Here is a 21253-nt window from a genome sequence, read left to right on the forward strand (position 1 = left end):
AAAGAAATCATAAAAATTGCTGGTGGTCCTCGCCTGGCGGGTACTTCTCACATATTTGAGACAGTTGTACGAATTGTGACAAGAATGTTTGATCTATTAGCTTAAAAACAAATTAGAGTCTTCAAGAGAAATAAATGAACTATAGATGGTAGAAATACATTTCTCTTATCTTAGAGAGACCAGGAATTTTTGCCCCCAGGCTTTATTTGCATTTAATTATCACAGTTTGGATTTTCTCTACTGCATGCATGGAGGTTTAGTCTGTCTCGTTCCATCCTCTGTTCTGAAATAACATTAGTACCTGTTAATGATTATCATTGTCAATTATATATTCTGGTTACATGGACATTATAAGAAATATCAGTTTGTTTTAATAAATCTTCAAAAGGCAGCCTAAACCTGTGCCTTATCTCCTTTCTGCTTTGTAATTTATTTATTTTTATGGTTATGATATATGAAAGACCCTGCATGCTCCCAGGGACTGTGAATGGGTATCTGCCCAGCACTTGAATACTGAGATGACAGGCAGAAAATTTTTTATTTAACATAACTTTCCAAGTGAAGCAATGGGGTCATGCATCTCAAAGATAAAGATAAAAGTGAGGAATACAGATCTAAAAATCCAAAGACTCTGTTATATGCAAAAAAGAGAGAGAACTGGTGAACCCATAGGTGGTTTAATTTGACATATAGCTCCAGAACAGTTTGTGCTCACATTGTAACAATTATTCCTTTTCTAACTTAGATTATTTTTTGCTAGGATAATAATTTGACTGTAGTCCTGACCTGGCAATAGACTGATCACCTCACTCCCCATTGGTCTGTAGGCATAAGGATAGTTCCATATAAAAAGATTTTCGCTGCATTTTTAAGGAGAATTTTGTTTTGAGTTCTACAAACTTGATATTTATACCATTTGCCCATGCGGATTATTTTCATTCGCTGGACCAGCACTGAAATGTCCACTCCAAGAGGAACACTTGAACCAAGCATTCTTTATGTGGTCTTCAATTAATAAACAGGAATATGCCTTTCTAAACCTGTGGGTAACGATTTTTCTGCTTGCTGCTACTGTATGTCACCTAAATGAATGGGGCATTTATGCACTGTCTTTTCATCTGGGATATCAAAGCACTTTATAAATATGGACCAGTGGCTCTGATGTGCAACCACTGAACTGTGGCTGCCTTGGAGGTGGCATGCGGTTGACATTTTGGCTAGCAAAGCACATTTGAACATCAGAAACTGTTGGTTTCCTCAGAAAGGCTCAGAGGTGTGGAGGCTTGAGACTATCTGAGTTAACCTCTAACACATACCTGCCCCAACATGGGAAAGCAACACCACTGCCCACCTTCCAGTGAGGTAAAATACAGTCTTGGCTAAGAGTACCAAAGCAGCTTCCATCACTGGGTCACTGATTTTATTCCAGCCCAAGACCATGGGCTGTCAAAAATTATTACCATGTGGGAAGCTGGTAAATTGCTACGCAAAAATGAGCTTGGTGGTCCCAGATTAGTTTCACATGGACAGGTGTCTGCACCACAAAACCACAGTCACAACTGCTGCCAGCTGCTGGTGGGTGTCAAGAGGGAGGTCCAGCACTGCCTGGGCAGTGGTAGCACACGGGCTGGTTCTGGAGGTGGCATCTCAGGGACAGAGAGATGAGCCTGTTTGTGTCTCTTTAGGTGTTTCTTGACCCCTCCCATTTCCTGAGCTGCCAGTGAGCTTGTATGGTGCCCTCCATCATTGTTGTGGCAGGTGCTTTCTCTTACCTTCACAGAGGCCCAGTCCCAGCCGTGCTTCCACCCTGCTAAAAGGATGCAACAAAAAATTTCAACAGGGCTTGTGTGCTGAAGGTGTAAAGTTCAGACCACACAAATAGGCTTTAACATCTTTGGTACAGTTTGGAAAATCCTCCACAGGACTGGAAGGGCCTTCTGGGTCACTAATCCCAACCTCCTGCTGCTGCAGGCTTTCACTTTGCATAATCCTGTAGAAAAACTGACTAATCTTCAAAAACATGGACAATCACAGGAAACCTCAAAAGCTTTCTATTTAAAATAGGTATCAAATCTGTTTTGCACCCCTCTAACACCTTTCATCCGAAACTTGTAATGAGTTTTGCAAACATGGAGTTAAGAACTGCTGTACCAGTGGGAGGGGAAAATTATCAATTATCCTTATTGTATTTCAAAGGAAGATTTTGAAAGACAATGAAATTATGAAGAAAATCCCCATTCTCATTCAGACAAAGAAAGCCCTTAGTGACTTGAGGACGTTGGCTCCAATGGAGATATCCAAGACCATCCAACCAAATCAATTAGACAGCCAGGAATTAAAATCCGTGTTCCTGACTGCCTTTTTATCTGCCTTTTAAGAACTGAAGCATTCAATAGCTCAAGATTTTCCACCTGTCAGCCTCACTATTTCTTCCACATTACATGCATACTACATCCTCCTTCTTCTGTGAAACAACACAAACATTACCCCATCCCTGAAGCATTCAAGTTCAGGTTGGACAGGGCTCTGAGCAACCTCATCTAGTGAGGGTGGAAGTACCTACTCATTGTAGGAGGATTGGATCAGATGACCTTTAAAAGGCCCATTTCAACTCAAACTATTCTATAATTCTGTGATGTACCATGGATAAGTATACTCCAAGTGGGCAGGTGTTTCTGTTATGACAAAGAAGAATTCTAGCAGTGAATTTTAGTTTTGTTATTTTTTTTTTTTTTATATATAGAAAATACAAGTGAATCAACATAGAGGAATGACCTTTCTGCATTTCCACGTCATCAGGAAGAGGAAATTGAGTTTATCCTCAAACTCATGAAAATACACATTCAGAGATAATGAATCCTGGGCAATAACTGTGTTCTATGGAAAGGTTTTGCCTTCATCATGAAGCCAAATGCTCCCCTCAGTCTCATCGACTCTTGGTTGAATTTGTTCTTTCTGATTTTCTAGTACTTCATTTTTTGAACTTGTAAGTGTAGTTGATGGCTAAGTATGGCCCTGGAACTATTTATCAATCAGATGATTGCAGAATTGTCAGGAGTATTAACAGCATTACTAAGTGGAGAAACTAGTCCCCACAACCTTGAAGCACCACTGTTTGAGGTTATTGGTGATAATATAATTGTTTGGGTCCACCTTTGATCAATGCATCTTTCAGGATTTTCTTAAAATTTGTTACTTTAGCAACTGATCCCACTCCTACTGTACAGTGGATAAAAATCGATCTTTTTGCAGATTTTACTAAGCATTTAAATTGACTTGAAAGTTCTTTAAATGAATCTAATTTAACAGTGAAAGAGGGAATGCATGCTCCCCTTATCTCCTGTGCAGATTCTATATTGGCAAAAGTTAATAAAAACTGTGCTTGCAAATTTGTCCATAAAACAGTTGGAGTTGAGGGTTCAAAGGAGGAGGCAAAATACAGGATAAAGAAGTGCAAGCATCAAATGCTGATGTACCTGCTTGCACTGATAAGCATCAAACCCAAAGATTTGCTAGACCTGGAGTAAGAAGCTGGGAAGTTTGAACCAGGACATTTCAGATGACAATACAAAACTCACTTTTGACTCATGATGATGTTCAGTGAATACTCCAGCAACATGAAAGAGGGAGCTGTTAATACATTATGTGCTCAACAGGGCTGGAAGATCTCTCCTCAAAATGCTTGATTTCACTGGTATCTGTCCTGGTGCAGTCATGTATTTTTATATCACTGAAGCAGTTACTGCTTTGAGATGTTTATTTGCTGTTTAGTTGTTTAGTTTTTTTTTCTGTGACACATTAACTTTCCTTCTCTGATCAGAGCCAATCTAGTCAGAGATAGACATGGACTTTCAATTATTTTTTATTAAGGACAAGTCAGGGATGGTTTAATTAGGGTCATTTGCTCATTTCAGGTGTCCTAAATGTTAAGGTCCATCTCTATTCTGGAAAGTTCAGTTTCAGGCAGCTTGTTCACAAGGGCAGCTCCCAAAATTCCATGTCTCCCAGCAATGTTTTTAACCAATTTACTGACTTTGGGTGTCAGAGAGCTGAGATTAGTACCAAAGTTGAGGTATTCACTCCACTAAATTGTGAATGCCTAAAGATTGCAGTGTTTTAAATTTTTTATAAATTACAGAATTCAGCATAATGACCACATAGGTGGACACAACTTACTCACAGCATCACTCCACATTTGGATGCTGATTCAAGTCTCATCTCTAATTATAATGTCACAAATACTGGCCAAGTGCAGTCAGTACCTCTTTCTGATGTTGTGCAGAGTGTGTTGGACTGTGTAATTCAGTCCAAGCCTCTGCTGCTGTTGCAGTGACAGCATTAGCTGTAGTGTGAGCTGTGCAGGGATGATTTGGGGCTCTTCTTGTCATTTCTGATGGTGAAACCACTTTCCCAGGACCTAGAAAGACTGAGCAGAGATTCTGTCTTCTTTCTCTGTGATGATTCAGTTCAGCCTATGGAACAGATGTATAGTTGGACACACAGTGGTTTTGTGTTGGATTTTCTTAGGTTTTTTTCCTTGCAAGACTTAATGCTTTCCCTTGTAAGTTAGGATCCTGCATGAGTTTGTTTACCTGTTGAGTCATTTACGAATTTCAGCAACTGCACCTTGGTTCCTCCACATCTCCCCTTCACCAGCCTGTCTCTCCTCACATTCCTTGTAGCATCCAGGCTCCTCCTGACCTTGGTTCCTGAAAGTGCTGGTCAGACTACCCAGGTGGCTGTGCTCCCAGCTTGCAGTTTGTGTTAAAGACAAAATGCTGCCTTTTTACAGCTCAGTTTCTTTCCATAAAGTTAATCAAGAAGCCTTACTTTTACAAGGCAGCAGATCCTTTGGCATTTCTTCCATGCTGAAGATTCCCAATGCTGCCAGGTTTCCCCCAGGATAGAGAGAAGCTTCTTGGCCTGGAGAAGAGCTGTTTCCTAACAAGGTACATGCATTGTGTCCTTGGAAAACCTCCCATTTAAACATGTTGGGGATATCTCTGTATTTCTGTTAGAGATGAGTCCAAGCCATGAGGTTGGATTTAACTTAGTCAAACTCTGAGGTTTCTTACAGTAGGGAGTAGGAACTCGATGTGTGCTTTTTGGCTGGAGCTGCTCTCCTGTCTGCACAGCCTAACACAAAAAACATCACTGGGCTGTTGGGGAAGCTGCTGACACAACTGAGAAACTGAGTGGTAAAGGCTTGTCATCAAAATCAACAAACCTGAAGGCAAACGTGTGAGTAATTGTGAGTTACCCCTCGCCCAGCCACTTGGAGCAAACTTTCTCTTCTCAATAATCACCAGGTTTTATGAAAGAAAGAAACGAATTGCAGATGAAGCACAGAGCAAAATGTCCCTGCATTCCTCTTACTGGGGAAAACAGAAAAAAATCTCCTTCTTTGGGCTTAGTTTGTGCACGCCTTTGCTGTGTAGAGAGCTGCAAACGGTGGCCTCTCAGTTCATTAATTGACAAACACCATTCCCATAACATTGCCAGGCACAGTCATTTTCTTTTCTCAGGTTTACTCAGTGGTTCTTACTGAGGCTTACATTTTTCCACGCATGTGCTGAGAATAAACTTGCCTCTAGAATCTCATCTCCTGTGCTCTGAGAAATTTTGATAATGTAATTTATAAGCAGCTTTATTTTCTTCATCTTTCTCTTTTTGCAACTCTCCTGGCTTTGGCTGTTTACTACTCCTTTTACAGCAAACTGCTCCATTTCCCAAATACCGCAGGACTTTCTGAGCTGCAGCATTTCATTCCATTTGTCTCTCTTTTTAAGAGGCTGATCTGTCTTAAAGAAATTTTTCTCATTTAAAAATAATTTTGCTGTGGTTTTACAGTCAGCATGGTTCCCCCCAAAAGAAACAAAAAATCCCTGCAGGCCTATTTCTTCTCCTTCTCCCATGATCGCACTGGTGTAAATGACACTGGTGCCAATGGAATTATTCCTCTTTTACACCAGTATAAAAGAGACCAAGTTCTGAAAGATGGGACAAAATCAACATCTTCACAAAATTGTATCAGGGATGGGGCAGAAGGGTATCTCCATGCATCAAAAGGAATCTCAAACTGCTCTTTCATCTTCAGTGTCTCAAATAGAGGAATATAATCATCCACCAGCAGGACACAACAACCCTCAGGGTGAAATCTAGCAATGCATTGAACATGAAGAAAAGGCAAAGGCAGCACAACACGGCCCCTTAGGAACGGGCCCAAGGAATACAGTGTCCAGCTGAAATTAGTGTTACTATTTGCCTGGTGGAAATGCTTGGGAAACCCAGCCAAATCCAGGGCTCCAGCCTACTGGAGCAGCTGCAGTGAGGGCAGTCTCTGTTCCCCAGTGCTCGCAGTCCCAGTGACAAACAGCAATCAGACCGCGGGCCAGCAAGAAGTGGAGCCAGGCAGAACTAAAATATCCCTGCTGGAGTGCGGTCCCATGAGGACAGTGTTATGTCTTACCAGAAACAAAGAGAAGAGCACATTTCCAGTCTCAAAGACTTCTCTGTCCCATTAAGGAAAGCTTCAGACTACAATTAGAAAAAAAACAAGAAAAAGAGACATAGCCACAGCGTGCCAGTTTGCATCCAAATGCAGCCTAGAAAAAGCAGTTGTGCTCCCAGGAGATGGCTGCTTGCACACTCTCAGACTGGTGGCTCAAGCCACCTCACTCAGGAGGGTGGGAATGTGACCCTGGAGGGAGATCATCCCTCCCCCAAACCAAGAACCACTGGGTAAATATTGACTCAGAGCAAGGAGTGGCTGAATCACTCCTTCCTGTCCTAACAAGGTGTTTCCCTCTGCCCAGCAAGTGAACAAGCCCACCCTGCACAGCCCAAAATATCAGACAGGAGTTGGTGCCTATGGTGATCAAAGGACATGGGCTCAGACAGAGAGACAGAGCACCTCTGTTTGGGCAGGACTGATGTGTTTGTTTGCTCTCAAAGTGGGCAAAGGCCTCCTCCATTTAGTTATTGAGGAGGACACATGGTGGCAAGGATGGATAAGTGGAAGGTTGAGGAACTTGAAACCTCCTGGTGCAGTTCTTCTGTTCTTACCACATGTAACACCCCTCAAATTCTCCGCTGTTCCACAGGTGCTGATTGTGTGGTTTCATACACCAGGTATTGTTACAGCAAGGGTCTGTATTCATTAAATGTCTGCCCCAAGATGCACTGAAGTAACAGTGAACTTGTAGAAAGGGGTAGGAAAGAGCCCAACTGTCTCAGTTGTCTGGCTGTTTCCAGCTCAGGACTCGACCTGGACTGGTGATTTGGATCATAACTCCAAATCTCTTCAGTTCATAACCAAAGTGTATTAAAGTAAAGCCCTGGAAAGACCTGGGAGCCAAATGGTGGTGACCACTGGATGTAGCTGAGTGAGTGTCATGAACTTTTGGGTGGCTCCTAGCTTGTGTAATCCAACTGGATACAAGGGAAGACTGAGTTCATTGTTGCAAGCACAGGTCTGGATTTCATTTCATGTCTGCTACAGATTTCCTAACTGGGTCACCATCCTAGCCTGGAACACAGGCATGATATGTTCCTCCTCCACTGAGATGTTACAGAGTTCAGGATTTGATGGTTTAAAAACTGGTTGAAGATCTCCCAGAAAAAGGATGTGCAAGAAAAAGCATATGCTATGGATCTCTTTATACACGCTGCATTACCAAAACTGTTGTATTTATGTATTTCAAAACTGGGCGCTGGGTTACATTTTCATTCCCCAGTACAAAGGCAAATACATTCCAAACAAAGCAATGTTGTTTCAACAAAGCAAGGGTTGAAATCTCTCCAGGGCTTCATTCTGTCTCATTTAGATCGGGCATAAGATCTTAAAGCAGAGTTTAGTGGTCGGCCGATCATGCTCCTCTGGGAAATGACAGAGTGGTAATTCAAAAGGGGTAGTGAAGTACAGCATTGTCTTGGTCTGCAGGACTGTTCTTCAATAAAACCAGCGTCTCACCCGGCTTACAGGAGAACATTTTGTTCCAAAGGAGCTGTGGCTCTTCAATAAACAAAAGAATTCACCTCCGGCTAGACTTGGGTGTAAAATGAAAATGTTATTGGAGACAAAATGTCTTTGTGAAGACAGCATTTCCATGATGCCTGCCACAATTGCCTGGGCATATCGAGCAGTTGAAGTGAAAGAGGATAAAAGGTACATCTCCAAGGCACTGACTCCATGGGCGTTTAAAACTCCTTTCAGGCTTGGGAAGTGGTTTCAGTCCAGGCTGGGAGCTCTGAGGAGGGGATGAGCAGCCTGGGTCCTGTCTGGCCATGGGCTGGCACTCACCCTTTTTGTAGTGGGGACTCAGATTTGATCACGAGTGAGTTGAATCTTTCAGGGCTTTCCCAAAAGGCCTTTCCTTGGAGTAAACAAGTTCTCCCACCTCTCACACAAGAGATTGGGAAAGCATCCCAGAGTATTGAAACACAAAAATCTGTGAGATATTCCTCCTCCAGTCTGAAACTCCTGGTACACTCGGGAAAGTTCACAAACAGCAAAGGAGTCGTGGGGCCATTCAGGGAAATAATTCATGTCCAGACTGGCATAGCTCAGGTGTTCAGATATGGTTGTCTCCCACCCAGATTAACTCTGCAGAAAAGATATGGTCTCTGTGGTTCCTTGGTGTATGAAGATGATAAAAATCACCTCAGGCTGTGCAGTTTCAGGGGATTTTCGTTACAAGATTATTTTCCTAAAAATGGCACCATGCCTCCGGGGATGAAACATACTGGGAAATATATGAAAATTTAATCAATTACATGAGTTAGTTCCGACTTTTCTTGCATACTTATGGCAAGATCATTGCCTTGTCAACCTCAGATCACTGAGGGACTCTATTGCACAGTCAAGGTGCCCACTTTTAGCTTGACAAGCAGGTTTTGGCCTTCAAACTCTTAGGCAGAACAGCCAAATTTATCTTGCAAAGACAGTCTTTTGTGGTGTGTCTGATCACGGCCTCCTACTCATCCCTAATTTCACCTAAAAGTTGCTCGCTGAGGAGAACCAGCAACCTTGGTTCTGCTCTAGGTGGGACAGGGGACTTTCTTCACTCTTTTTCACCATCTCTTCCATTTAAGTAAAGAGTTTACACAGCTTGAAAGATGGTACAAGATAAGGACTGCTAGACCACTGTTCTGCTATGTAGACTCAAAGCTTAGCAGAAGCCTAATGCTGGGTCATTGGATGGGAAATAACCAGGAAAATGCAGAATTCCTGTGTTTCAGTGGGGAGCACAGCCTTTGAGAGAGACAAGCCATCCAAAAGCCCAACATGGAAGACGTTCAAGGTAACCCAGTCTGGATGTAGATTGTTTCATTAATCAGCCCAAGAAAAGCCACATGGTGTCTGCAAAAGATGTCTGTCCACTGTTGGCTGGACATTGTCCTTGCTGGACTCTTTGTAGCAACTTGAAATCTCATTGACTCATGTGAGCCAAATTTCCAGACTTGACTCACTGGCTACTAAAACCATAAGATTGCATGGTGTGTCTCATATTTTTCCTGGGAAAAAATCCAGCAGGAAAATATAACTATCTTTGGTTAATTAACATCTGAATCTGCTTTGAAGCCTTCAGAGAATATATGTTAAGAAATTAAACTAATCTCAAACCAGCAAAGAAAAATAAACCTAAAATATCTGGACCATCAAGATTTGTTTCTATAAACGTTCCTGGTTGCCTCAGCCTGAGATGCTGGAGCTTGTCCAGGGTAGGACAATGGAGCTGGTGAAGGATCTGGAGAACAAGTCTGATGAGGACCAGGTGAGAGAGCTGGGGGGCTGAGCCAGGAGAAAAGGAAGCTCAGGGGGAACCTTCTCATTCTCTACAACCATCTGAAATAAGTTGTAGCCAAATGAGAGTTGGCCTCCTTTTCCAGGTAACCAGGAGCATGATGAGAGGAAATAGCCTCATGTTCTGCCAGGGGAGGTTTAGATTGGGTATTAACAAAAATTTCTTCATTGAAAGGGTTGTCCAGCATTGGAAGTTTGCCCAGGGAAGCAGTGGAATCATCATTCCTGGAGGCATTCAAGAAATGTTTAGATGTGGCACTTGGGGACATGGTTTAGTGATGGACCAGGCACCCTAATGTTAATGGTTGGATTTGATGATCTTAAAGGTCTTTTCTAACCTTAATCATTCTATGATCCTTTGGTTTAAAGATAAAAGACACATATCCTGTCTACTCTCTTTTATATCTTTTAGTACTTGCTGAATGTTATGGGATCATGGATTTATTCTAGGGCCATGTGTGGCAGGAAGTGCAGTTGAGAAAGGTACAAAGAGTAGGCACACAGGTGGTTTTAGAGAAAATACTGATCAGCTCAAAGGCTGATCAGTATCAAAAATTCCCTGCATTAATGGGAAAATTTCCTCACACAATGCAAAATTAAACTGAGAAACTCATTGCCGTATGAGTTAATTGCCAAAACCTTGCCAAAGGATGAGAAACAGAAAAAAATCCAAAAACAAACAAAAAAAATGGAAAACAAGAAGAAAAAGGAAAAAAGAAACAGGAAAAAGAAAAATAATAAAAAATTATGTGATGTTTACAATACCAATAAGACCATAATAGGGGCATTTAGAAAGACAATAGTACTTATTAGGAAAAGAAAACAAGACTCTCAGAAGAATTACACGTGTTGGAAAAGCTGTCTGTTTCAAAACAGGAAAAACCCTTTGGTGTAGCTAATAGCCAGATCCAGAGAGGTAATTATACACAAGCTCTTTCAGCTGCAGTCCATGCAGTTACAGTTCATTATGAGCCTGATCTTGAATCAAATCTGTTGGCCTCTATCAAAGGTGATTGTTGATAATGTAAACATCAGGGCCAAAACCCTGATTCATTAATGGAACATCAGGAAAATTTCCTACAATGGACTAAGATATAGCTGCTATTGCAGATTTTCTGATATTTCCTTGGAGACATCATTTACTGTCCATTGACAGAGGCAAAATACAAGGCAGTCTGAACAAAATGGTTTGAACAATTTCTTCTTTTTCTTCCTGTTTCTTTTGGCTCTCCAGAAGTAGTTGTCAGTCTTATTTTAGTTTCAGAGGACCTAAAAAGTCTCCCAAGCCACTTTGCCATCCTCACTAAGTTGCTGAGAAGGGAACATATGTGGGTGGAGGAGATGTTCTTGTGTGGCCACGGGAGGGCTGGGCTGGCAGTCTCCTTACACACAACAGATTTTTCTGCTGTGCCTTTTTTCTGTGCTGCAAACGGGAGGGAAAGAATCTTTCCCCAGTTTAAGAAGTTGTGTTAATAGAAGTGTAGGGCAAAGGAGCCATCAAAGGGCTGTATTGCCAGTGCTGGGAAGATGAGAGTGGCCTTTGCTCCTGGCTCCATGACGGACTTTTGTCAAGGCATTTCATTTTTCATGTGCTTCAGTCTGGCCCCCAAAAAGTGCAGCCAGTGTGGGACTCGTCTGTGCAGTGCTTTGAGCACAGCAGGACAAATGTGTTAGGCAATGAGCACTGTCATGAGGAATTGCCTGCTGCCCAACAATATTACCTCTCCAACGTGCCTACCTCCTCTTTTCCCATTCCCTCCCCACACTGAGATGTCAGGGCATCCTCAGGGACTCTTCTGTTTTCGGAAATAACAGGAGCTACACAGCACTTCAAAAAGTCTGGCTCTGTCCCTTAGGTGTCAAAGAAGGACCTCAGGTTCCTGGAAAATCTGGTCCCAAATGAGTGCAAAAAACACACATTTTGTCAGGAAGTGAATAAAATCTCACTGAAATTAAGCCAGGGACAAAGATGAAAAAGCAGATGGCCCATGACAAACTGTGAGAACGAATTTGTTCGCATGACATGGGAATAAGTATGTACTCATAACAGACTATTACTCAAGAAATTTTGAAAGAGCACAACTCCACAGGAGTCATAATGGGATTAGTCACATAAAGCTCAGTCCAGCTAAGCCTGGTGTACTGTACCTGAAAGAAGAGAAACAGATCCCAAAACAGACCACAAATGGGAAAAAATTTTAAAAAAGAAACAAATTCCAAAAAGATGCACGAGTTTATGAAGTCAGAAAAACTTTTAAGTTAATTAAAATCTATTGAGTAGGTCGTGGATTGTTATTAGTCTGCTTAAAAAGCAAGAGGCCAGAGGAAGGAGTCTTGCTGAAATGACTCAACCAGTTTGACAGCACAGAGACAGAGTTGGGGTGTTTTTGGTGAAATGTCATGGACCTTGGAAGAGACTTTGTCATGTGCTCCATTAGAGCATTGTTCTCACAACCTACAATTATTTGCAATTATTTGAAATTATTTGCAAAATCCCTCTTAAAATAAGCCACAAACTGGAGGAATAGGGTTGCTTTGGAATATGATGTATTTTTTTTCAAATCAATATTTTGCACAAATCTCCTGGTCTGAACAGACATATTTAATAACATAAAAACACTTTTGTCATTAAAGGGAGCAGCATCTTGATATATAAAATACTTTCAGATTTTTCAACTTATGAAGAGAGGACTGGGTTCCTAGGACACATATGTGATTTACTTTATCTAAAAAATAATTAACATTGAGCTGCCCTAATGCTTTTATGAATTTTCTATGCATTTCTAAGCTGCTGACCCAAAAGTGAGTGTTCAGAGCTAGATTCAATTGATTAATTAATTAAAGGCTAGACTAGAACCAAAAGAATATCCAGAGCCAAATTCTGTTTCTGAAATCAAATGTATGCAAACACCAATCCTGGAGTGCTCACACTGATGCTTCTCTTCAGACCTACTCCACTGTCCTCTCTCGTGGCCTCTTCACCCAAGCTGGTGACTTAATCCCTTCTAAACTTGCTTGAAACCCTTCTAAGCTTGGCTCAGCCTGGCAGTGGAAGCGATGCCACTCCATCTGAATCAAACCTGAGCAGCCCAGGAGTGCTGGCTTCAGATTCAGGTCCCAGAGATGGATTTTGTCCGTGCGAAGGCAGCACCGCCCTCAGTGACGCACACGCTGCTCTCGGGCTCTCATTTACCACAAGCTGTTGGGACTTGAGTTTCACTTCTCAGCAGAAAGCGGAGGCAGGAGTAAATTTAGCCTTTCTTGGGAAGCAGCTGTGCGGCGCAGGGGGAGCGCGCACGCACTCGGTGCGCACGCAGGCACCCGCAGCTTCAGAGCAGCTGCACTAACCCCAGAGAGGGGACACGGCCTCCTGCAGGTCACTGTCTCACCAAACAGGCTCCTTTCCTCATCTCAGTACCCTTATCATGGAATCGCAGTATCACAGGGATGGAAGGGATGTTAAAGGTTTGGTCATTCCAACCTCTCTGCTCATTGCAGGGACACATCCCTCATTCCACCAGCCACATCCAATCTGGCTTCGAACACTTCCAGGGAAGGCACATTTTCTCTGGGCAACCTTTTCTAGTGTCTCACTACCCTCTGAGTAAAAACTTTCTTCTGATGCTGAGTCTGAATCTCTCTTCTTTTAGTTTAAAATCATTCCCCTTTTCCTATTACTATCTTCTCTTTTTCAAAGTTGTTCTCCTTCACTTTTATAAGCCTCCTTGAAGTACTGGTTATTTAAATAAATAAAGTACTGGCACTATTGAAAGATTGTTCAGTCCTGGCTCACTTTAAATATTATCACCTTCTCAACCACAAGCTTATTCCTCAAGGAATAAGCCCCTCTAGGTTCTTCAGGTTCTACTCTCCTGCATCTTAAACCTTATATCCGTGGTTTTGGGCTTTCCGTGGGGAGGCAGCATTACCCATCTGCTGTTGAGGTTTGTGAGGAAATTGGTGGTGCCAAGAGGATGGAGCCAAGCTCTAATCTGTGGTGCCCAGCAATAGGACAAGTGGCAACAGGCAGAAACCAATGCCCAGGAAGTTCCACCTGACCATGAGTTCTTTTCTGGGCAGTGACCAAGCATTGGAACAGATTGTCCAAAGAGGGTGGGGAGTCTGCCTCATTGGGGTATTCCAGAACTGTCTGGACACAATCCTGTTCCCTGTGTTCTGAGATGGCCCTGCTTGAGCAGGGGGCACGGACAAGATGACCACTGTGGTCCCTTCCAGCCTGACCCAGTCTGTGATTCTGTGAAATTACTCACTACATCCACCTATAAAATGAGGAATCCTGCTCACATAACTTCAGCTATTTAGAAGATACTCAGCCCATCTAAGGTAGCTGACTTACCAGAAGTTCTGGGAGGGGAGGACACTTCAGAGCATGACCCTTCACCCTACTTAGGAACTTGACATCTTGGAATGGCTTTACCCCAGAGATGCTTCTATCTTGACTGGAGCCAAGACAAATGCCTCACACTAGATGCCAGCTAAAGGGCTGATGTTAGATGAGCTGAATCTGTGGAAAGTCATGCTCTTGCTTTTCCCTCAAGGTTTCTTCTTCACAGACCTTTCCCTTGTTAGCTGACAATAGACTAAGAAATCAGAGTTTGCAGCAATATGGCTGCGAGGCAGATAAAATCAGTAGTCAAACAAAAGCAGCTTAGATAGCCAAAGCTGACTCTAAAGTTAAATACACGATCTTCTCATACAGCTGAATGCATTTAAAATAACTTTAGTTTGCCATTCTCACAGGGCAAACCATTAATCTTTTGGTAACATCTATCATCATGAGCTGGACAAGTACCAGGAAATCCCCTACTGGAGGTGCTCCTCTGGTCCCTCTCATTACTGAATTACCTGCCCTATTGACAGTCCCATGAGTTTTGGACACCCCGAGATCCTTTGGGAGATGGCAGAGCAGAAGTGTCCCCTCCTATTTCAAATAGGTAAAATAAAGATATTCAATAGCTTTCCTTTTGGGAGATCCATAGTAGATCAGGAGGATAAAGAATGTTTTTAAGCTGAGCAGTCATTTTGATGCACTGGTACAGTTCTCTTTTGCAATGTAGACATTTTCAGATCGTGACATCCACATCCAAGTTCAATATCCAGCCTTATTCCCAACAAAGTGATGAGGACAAATCTCTCATTCTAGGAATAAAGAGGTTCAACTTATTTAATCCACTGGATGCTTAGAAAGGTTTGGGAATTAGATAAGATACAGACAACTGTGCTGGAGTCTGTGGCTGTGTATAAACAGACAAGCCAAAGGTCACTTAAGGGAATGGCATGAAGCTGTATCAGGGGAAGTTTATGTTGGATATCAGGAAAGGTTTCTTCACCCAGAGGGTAGCTGGGTGCTGAACAAGCTCTCCAGGGAAATGTGATAGCCTGGTAGATCTCAAGAAAAACTGAAGTACACTCTTAGAGACATGGTGTGATTTTTGGGGTGGACGTGTAAAGGACCAGGATTTGGACTCAAAGAGCCTTGTAGGTCCCTTCCAACTCTGGATATTCTGTGATTCTGTGACTGGAATCCCATCTCAGTAAAACAATCCTCCTGAAGGAGGAGGCAAAGCTGCCTGTGCACTCAATACAAAACCAGTGACTCTTGAGGCTGCTCAGAGAGATGCATCTTATGTGTCTAACCTTCATTTAGGTGGCTTTCCCTCTAAACATAACATGGAAAATGCAGGGACTGACAAGGAATTTCTTCACCAAGCCCTTTTAGTTCAGTTGTTTAGATGAAGTTGATCCCAACCCATGTTTTCTGAGCCCTGGATTCACTCCCTCAAAGGGTGATATAAACTTTCTTCTAATCTACAAGCTGGCCTTGTCTTTGCATGTGAGACTAGGCAACAGCATCCACCCAGTTTCTGTGGCCTGGGTGTACTGGGGGATGCTGAATCTCCAGGAACAGGTGGGCTGATATCATTAGGGAAGGTAACTAAACTTGTCTGAGCACTCTGAGTTCATCATCTCTCTTCTCTGCAGGCATCCATCCAACCCCACATAGCTCCAGCTCTGTCCTGATGTGGATTGAACACCCCCAGCAGTCACAGAGCACCTGGATGTACCAGTTAAGACTCTTCCTGTGAGGGCTGTACAAAAAAAAGTGGAAATAACCAAGCAGTAAAGTCATGATGAGCTGCAATGAGAGAAAAAAAAGAACAGCATTAGAGAGGAAGGAAATAAAGAGAATCATCCTGTTGTATCTGATACACAACAGCAGTTGCTTGCTCCATGCTTCATCCAACTCAGAACTCCTGTATAATTGGGCTTTCTGAAACACACCCCAGCAATTCTGACCTTGGATAAAAAGTTATTGACATTGCTTTGGGCAGGGTTTGTGACTAGGCAGTTTGCAGAGATCTCTCCCAGCCTCAGTGATGCTGTGATTCTGCAGTCCTTGGATGCTGAGCAGCTGGGTCAGACCCATCCCAGCCATCAGTCACTCTGGGTTCTATGATCTGAGCATTGCAACAGCTCCCACATGTCCTGGATACACAAGGATCTGTGTGCAGGTGTCCAGACACCCATGTGAAATTTCTTAGATGGAAGTATGGGAGCCTGATCAAGCTGAGCAAGTTGTGCTTAAAGGCTGCATGGCATAAATAAATCTTAGAGTGGAATTAGTGGAATGACAAAGCTGTGGCTTCTGATAGGGAAACCACACTGTTTGGAAATGTTTCAGCTAAATGGAAGAGCCTTTGGTGTCCAGATTTTTGCCTCTGTTTTTGTCTATATAAGTTGCTGCTCTTTGTATATTAACCTCTGACTATTTAAGAATCATTTGTGACAGTTATTTGCCACAGTGCTAGACTAGATTACATCAAGGTTTTTCAAGCTTCCTCTGCTCTCTAATGTATGGAAAAACATTACACTTAATTTGGTTTGCTCGGGCAGTGTGGACAGGGATTAGCCATGCTATATATGGACCATAAACACTGTTCTGGTTAACACCACAGTGCAGCCAAACCTGAAACTTTCATCTCAGTCCTTGCAAACTTTGGTGGTTTGGATGGAAAAGGAACCAGTAGTTGAGCTGTGCTTTATTTTTGTTTTTGTTTTGAAAAACCAAAGGTAAACCAATAGCACTTTGGAAGCCCAAAATCCAACATCCTCAGCTCACCTCCAGTGCACAGGGGTCGAGTGCTGTGTAGGCAGGGACTTTGTATTGGGAAGAAAGCCAATACACAAAGGAAGGAAACCATTTCAAGGAACCTGCAGTAACTCTCCATAAAAATCTCAAGAACATAAAGGCAGACTCAATTTTGTGTCATAATCCTCTCCAAGCAACATGTGTGTCTAGTTAAGAACAACATAGTAGACCCATGTGGGACAAAGATGGACTTTTTCTGGCTGCATGTCCAGCTGGTTTGGTATTAGGAATGACAGGGAAAAGCCTTTGCTTTTGAGTCAGAATTTCAGTTTGCTATCTGGAATACCAAAGCAGCCAGTAATGAAAATGGATTTCTCACATCAGATTTTTTAGATGCCAGAAATAATAATAGCATAGTGTTAACACCTCAGTACTTGGCTTTCTCTAGGTTGTTTTAACCTAGATAAATATCTTAATTTGTCTTTGTATCCACAGCAGTGCCTTAAAATTTTCAGTTAATTGCAGCAAAAGTAATTTTAAAATCCATCTGTCTTACAATGACCACTCCTATGTCATCTCACCACCTTTGGTATAATGTGCTTCCAATGCTAAAATAAAGATGTACAGTATGATATAGTAATTCCACCTGAGCAAATCTTTGAGGCTGTTGAAAAGGTAAATTTTCTGATTATATTTCTGGCTTTCAGAATGACTGTAAAAATAGGATCAGCCTTACCATATGGTATTTAGCAACTGGGCATAGTGGGTTCAGCATCTTAGACAATCAAGTGGCTCTCCAAGCTTCTTTATATGGTCCAGAGGCTGCTCTTCCTTCCTATGCTGTATCTGATGGACTCAGTCCAAGCAAGAATGTTTCTAATGAGCTTATTGGACATCAGATTAGTCCAGTGAACTACTTCCAAGAGAGCACAAATGTCAGGCTTAGATGCATAGTGTCAACAATTTCTTCCTGTCTCCTATTTTGATCTTCATATCTGAAGTTGCTGAAGGGATCTAGGCAGGGATATACATAAAATTTTGATGGTGTGAACTCTGCCATATTTCCACACATTAAAGAAAAAAAATTAACTAAGCCACCAGGTAGCTTTTATTGTGTCTGGTGTCTGTTCAAAGCAAAATGCTGAAAACTGAGACCCTCTGTAAAGCAGCAATTAACTTTAGCTCTGGTAAAAGAGATAAAGACCTAAAGAGTCCAGCCCTCCCATCTACACAGGGCATCTGAATCACTTAGAATATTACCATGATTCCATGGCTGGCCAGGAAAACAAGTAGGTAATTCACCGCTAATAGTTATGAGATGCCAACCAGAAAAATGTTCAGGCCTGTCCACAGGCTTTATGAAGAATGAGAATGGAAAGATAATTTACTTTTATAATATTTAGTTCATGCTTACCTACAATAGGCTCTTGCCTTAGATTACATCTGTTCTTTTCTAATGGGCCTACAGTGAGTATCACTGCCAGCTGATGAAATTTCCCCTTTCATCAAAGAAGGCTTGGTGCCATTGAGGGAGCAGTCCATATGTAAGTACATGTGTGAAACAAGGCTCATGGTGTATCTTCCTTGCAGATTCAGATCCTTGCACTCCTGATGCTCCACCTGCTGCCACTTCACCACCAACTTCTGAAGATCCTGGACCTTTCACAGCTCCAGAATCGCCCTCCTGTTCCTCTGACACTGGTACTGCATCATTTTCACCACCACTACCCACGTGTGTTGCAGCCTTACATCCAAAACCACCTCCTATTTCACCATCAACATCCACTTCTGCTGCCACCGCTCACCCTGGACTTCCTTCTCTTCCTGCCCCACCTGCCTCTACCCCATCCCTGCACCCTGGGATTTACCTGCCAGTTGTCCCACCCAGTGGTGCCACCCACCTCATCAACTGGCTGCCCTTCCTCGCCTCCGCAACGCTCGCCACCATTCAAGGCAAGGAGGAGGACCAGCCACCCGTAAGCACGGGCTCCCTGGAAGGCATGAAGCCCTGCAGCAGCCCAGCCCCCCTCCCCTCCCAAGAGGAAAATCCCCAGGCAGCACCCATGGGGAGCAGCACTCGGGGGGCTGCGTCCCCACCGCCGGCGGTGCCCGCAGGATCCGAGGGGTCGGCGAACGTCAGCGACATCCTGGCCGAGCTGCGGACCATGAACAGCCACCTGTCCACCATTGCCCGAGCCCTGACCCAGCTGGCATCGTCCCTGGCTCCCCAGCAGGATGCTGCTGGCACCCCACCTCCTTAGTGCCAGGTTTCACCGGGGATGGTGTTGGCCAGAGGAAAGGGACCCTCCCCAAACCTGCCCACACCGCTGGAGCAGATTCGCTGCAGTCGTGGACACCGACCATGTCTCCCCAGTGGGTTTTTCTGTTTGTTTGTTTGTTTGCCCCTTGCAAATGGCTGCATATATTAAAAAATAGTTTTGTGGTCTTGTTAATAAAATTGTTTATGTTTCTCGTGTTCCTTTCAGATGTACTCGCTCCCCTCCTCTCACCCATTCACCACAAGAGCTGGTGAGGTCTCACTCAGAAAATGCTGGGAATCTGAAGTGGTGAGAAGTTACCCACGAGAAAATGCTCGAGGAGGTGACAAAACCACTCTGGCCATTGTGGGGGGACACAGAAAGGAAAGGACACAATGAAACTCTGAAAAATTTCCATGTTTATCCCCATCCATGTTGAATGGCACAGCTCGGTTGAAATTGGAGCCCTTCCCAGTGCACTGAATCTCAGGGGGAATTGTTAGCACTAGCACAGGTACAAACCATGACAAACTGTTCAGAATAAAAAGCAGAGTAGTTGTCTAAGCAACACTGGAGCTGAACAGCTACCAAACAGCCACAGCCATATCCACCTCCTACCCTCCAAGAGACAGAAGTGAAGGTGCTTAGCTCAAGTCAATCTGTCTTATTTGACAGTGGTGCCTATGGTTCTTCATGGGCATAAACAGACCCAGCTAATTTACCACAATTAACCAGGCACGTGTGGATAAATCCTGACATTTCACAATCTTTCCCAATTGCCAGGGTTCAGCAGCTTGCTTAAAGGTGGTATTGAAGGTGTGAAACCTTAAACAATCCTCTTGGTAGATGGAGAAACATCTCTTGGACATGAGTCCAGGATTTGCTCCTCCCAGATGTGTGACCTGTAAAGCAGCTGGTGAGGTACCATTGGACAGGTAGAGGCACCAGAGCTGGGAGATGAAGATTGGGATGTGCTTGGAGCTCTGGAAGAGCCCGGGAAGGAGAACTAACAGCTCTTGCAGAGATGTTTTGTGCATCTCAGCCGTGGTCTGCCCATGGTGCAACAACCAGACCAGGTTGTCCAGGTCCACCATGTCCCTGATCCTTACGGTCCCTTCAAACCCAAATCATTCTATGATTTTATGAACCATCTGTCAAAATATCTTTTCCCAAAGGTGGGCCAAGCCCAGCCCTGGTGGTGGCTGAGCCAGGCTGCTGCTGCTCTGCCTTTCATCCCAGAGAATTAAAACAAAACACATGCTCATGGCAAAGAGAAGAAAATAAAGGTCTCTGTGAAGCTGTGTATGATCTCGCTATAATTTAGCTACACAGCCCTCAGATATCAGGATCTGAGGCCATCTCTAGGAAAATCCCAGACAAACAGACAGATCACTAGATAAGATTAAAGAGGAAGTATTCTGTCTATTTGCAAATATTTCTGTTACAGATGAGCCTAAGCCACAAAGATTGAATCAATATACAAACTTCCCCAAAGCTCAGGTGTATTTGAACTTGAGGTTTTGGTTACTGCATATGTATTTATATATAAACTTATCCATATTTTTTGAGTCTGTGCCTGAAAGACAAAGGAATTTTCCTGCTCAATCATGGTTTTTTTCATAGTCTTATCAGACTTTTTTCCCTCTGCTTTAGCAAAATGGTGAAAAAAAACCCCAGCCATTTCATAGATGTCCTACACTACCTTTTAAGTTTGTGTTTAAGTATGTGTTTCAACTAAAGGAGACAAAAAAAGTATCTTAAAAACATTCTTGCTTTTGATTTGTCCCTTGCAGTTTCCTTAGACTAAAAAAGCAAAAAAACATAAAGGAAGTTTATAACTTTTCCTACTTTCATTATGAAATATAGGACAGGAAAGAAAGGGGAAAAATAAAAAAAAAAAATTAAAAGGAATTTTCATTTTTACTATCTTTCCCTCTTTCATCTTAGCAAAAGTAGTAAATAAATAGCATATTCTCCCACCGTTGATAGTTTTGCTTGATTGACTCTGCTGTTTTCCAGTTGCAGCCTTTCATGGCCTAATGTGGATAAAAATGTCACTGGAGTTTTCTAGATCAGTGC

General features: G+C 42.9%; 1 protein-coding gene across 2 annotated transcripts in view; it reads left to right on the forward strand.

Moving 5' to 3' along the window:
- RUNX2 (RUNX family transcription factor 2) overlaps positions 1-19387 on the forward strand; it is a 214806-nt gene extending 195419 nt beyond the window's left edge. For both annotated transcript variants that reach the window (XM_079298412.1, XM_079298413.1), the window contains one exon: positions 18507-19387. In XM_079298412.1, coding sequence (XP_079154538.1) covers positions 18507-19177 — 671 coding nt within the window. In that variant the 3' untranslated portion in view covers positions 19178-19387. The remainder of the gene's footprint in view (positions 1-18506) is intronic.
- The last annotated feature ends 1866 nt before the right edge of the window (positions 19388-21253 follow it).

This window comes from Erithacus rubecula, assembly GCF_903797595.1.
Source record: "Erithacus rubecula genome assembly, chromosome: 2".
In the NCBI taxonomy this organism is placed as follows: domain Eukaryota; kingdom Metazoa; phylum Chordata; class Aves; order Passeriformes; family Muscicapidae; genus Erithacus; species Erithacus rubecula.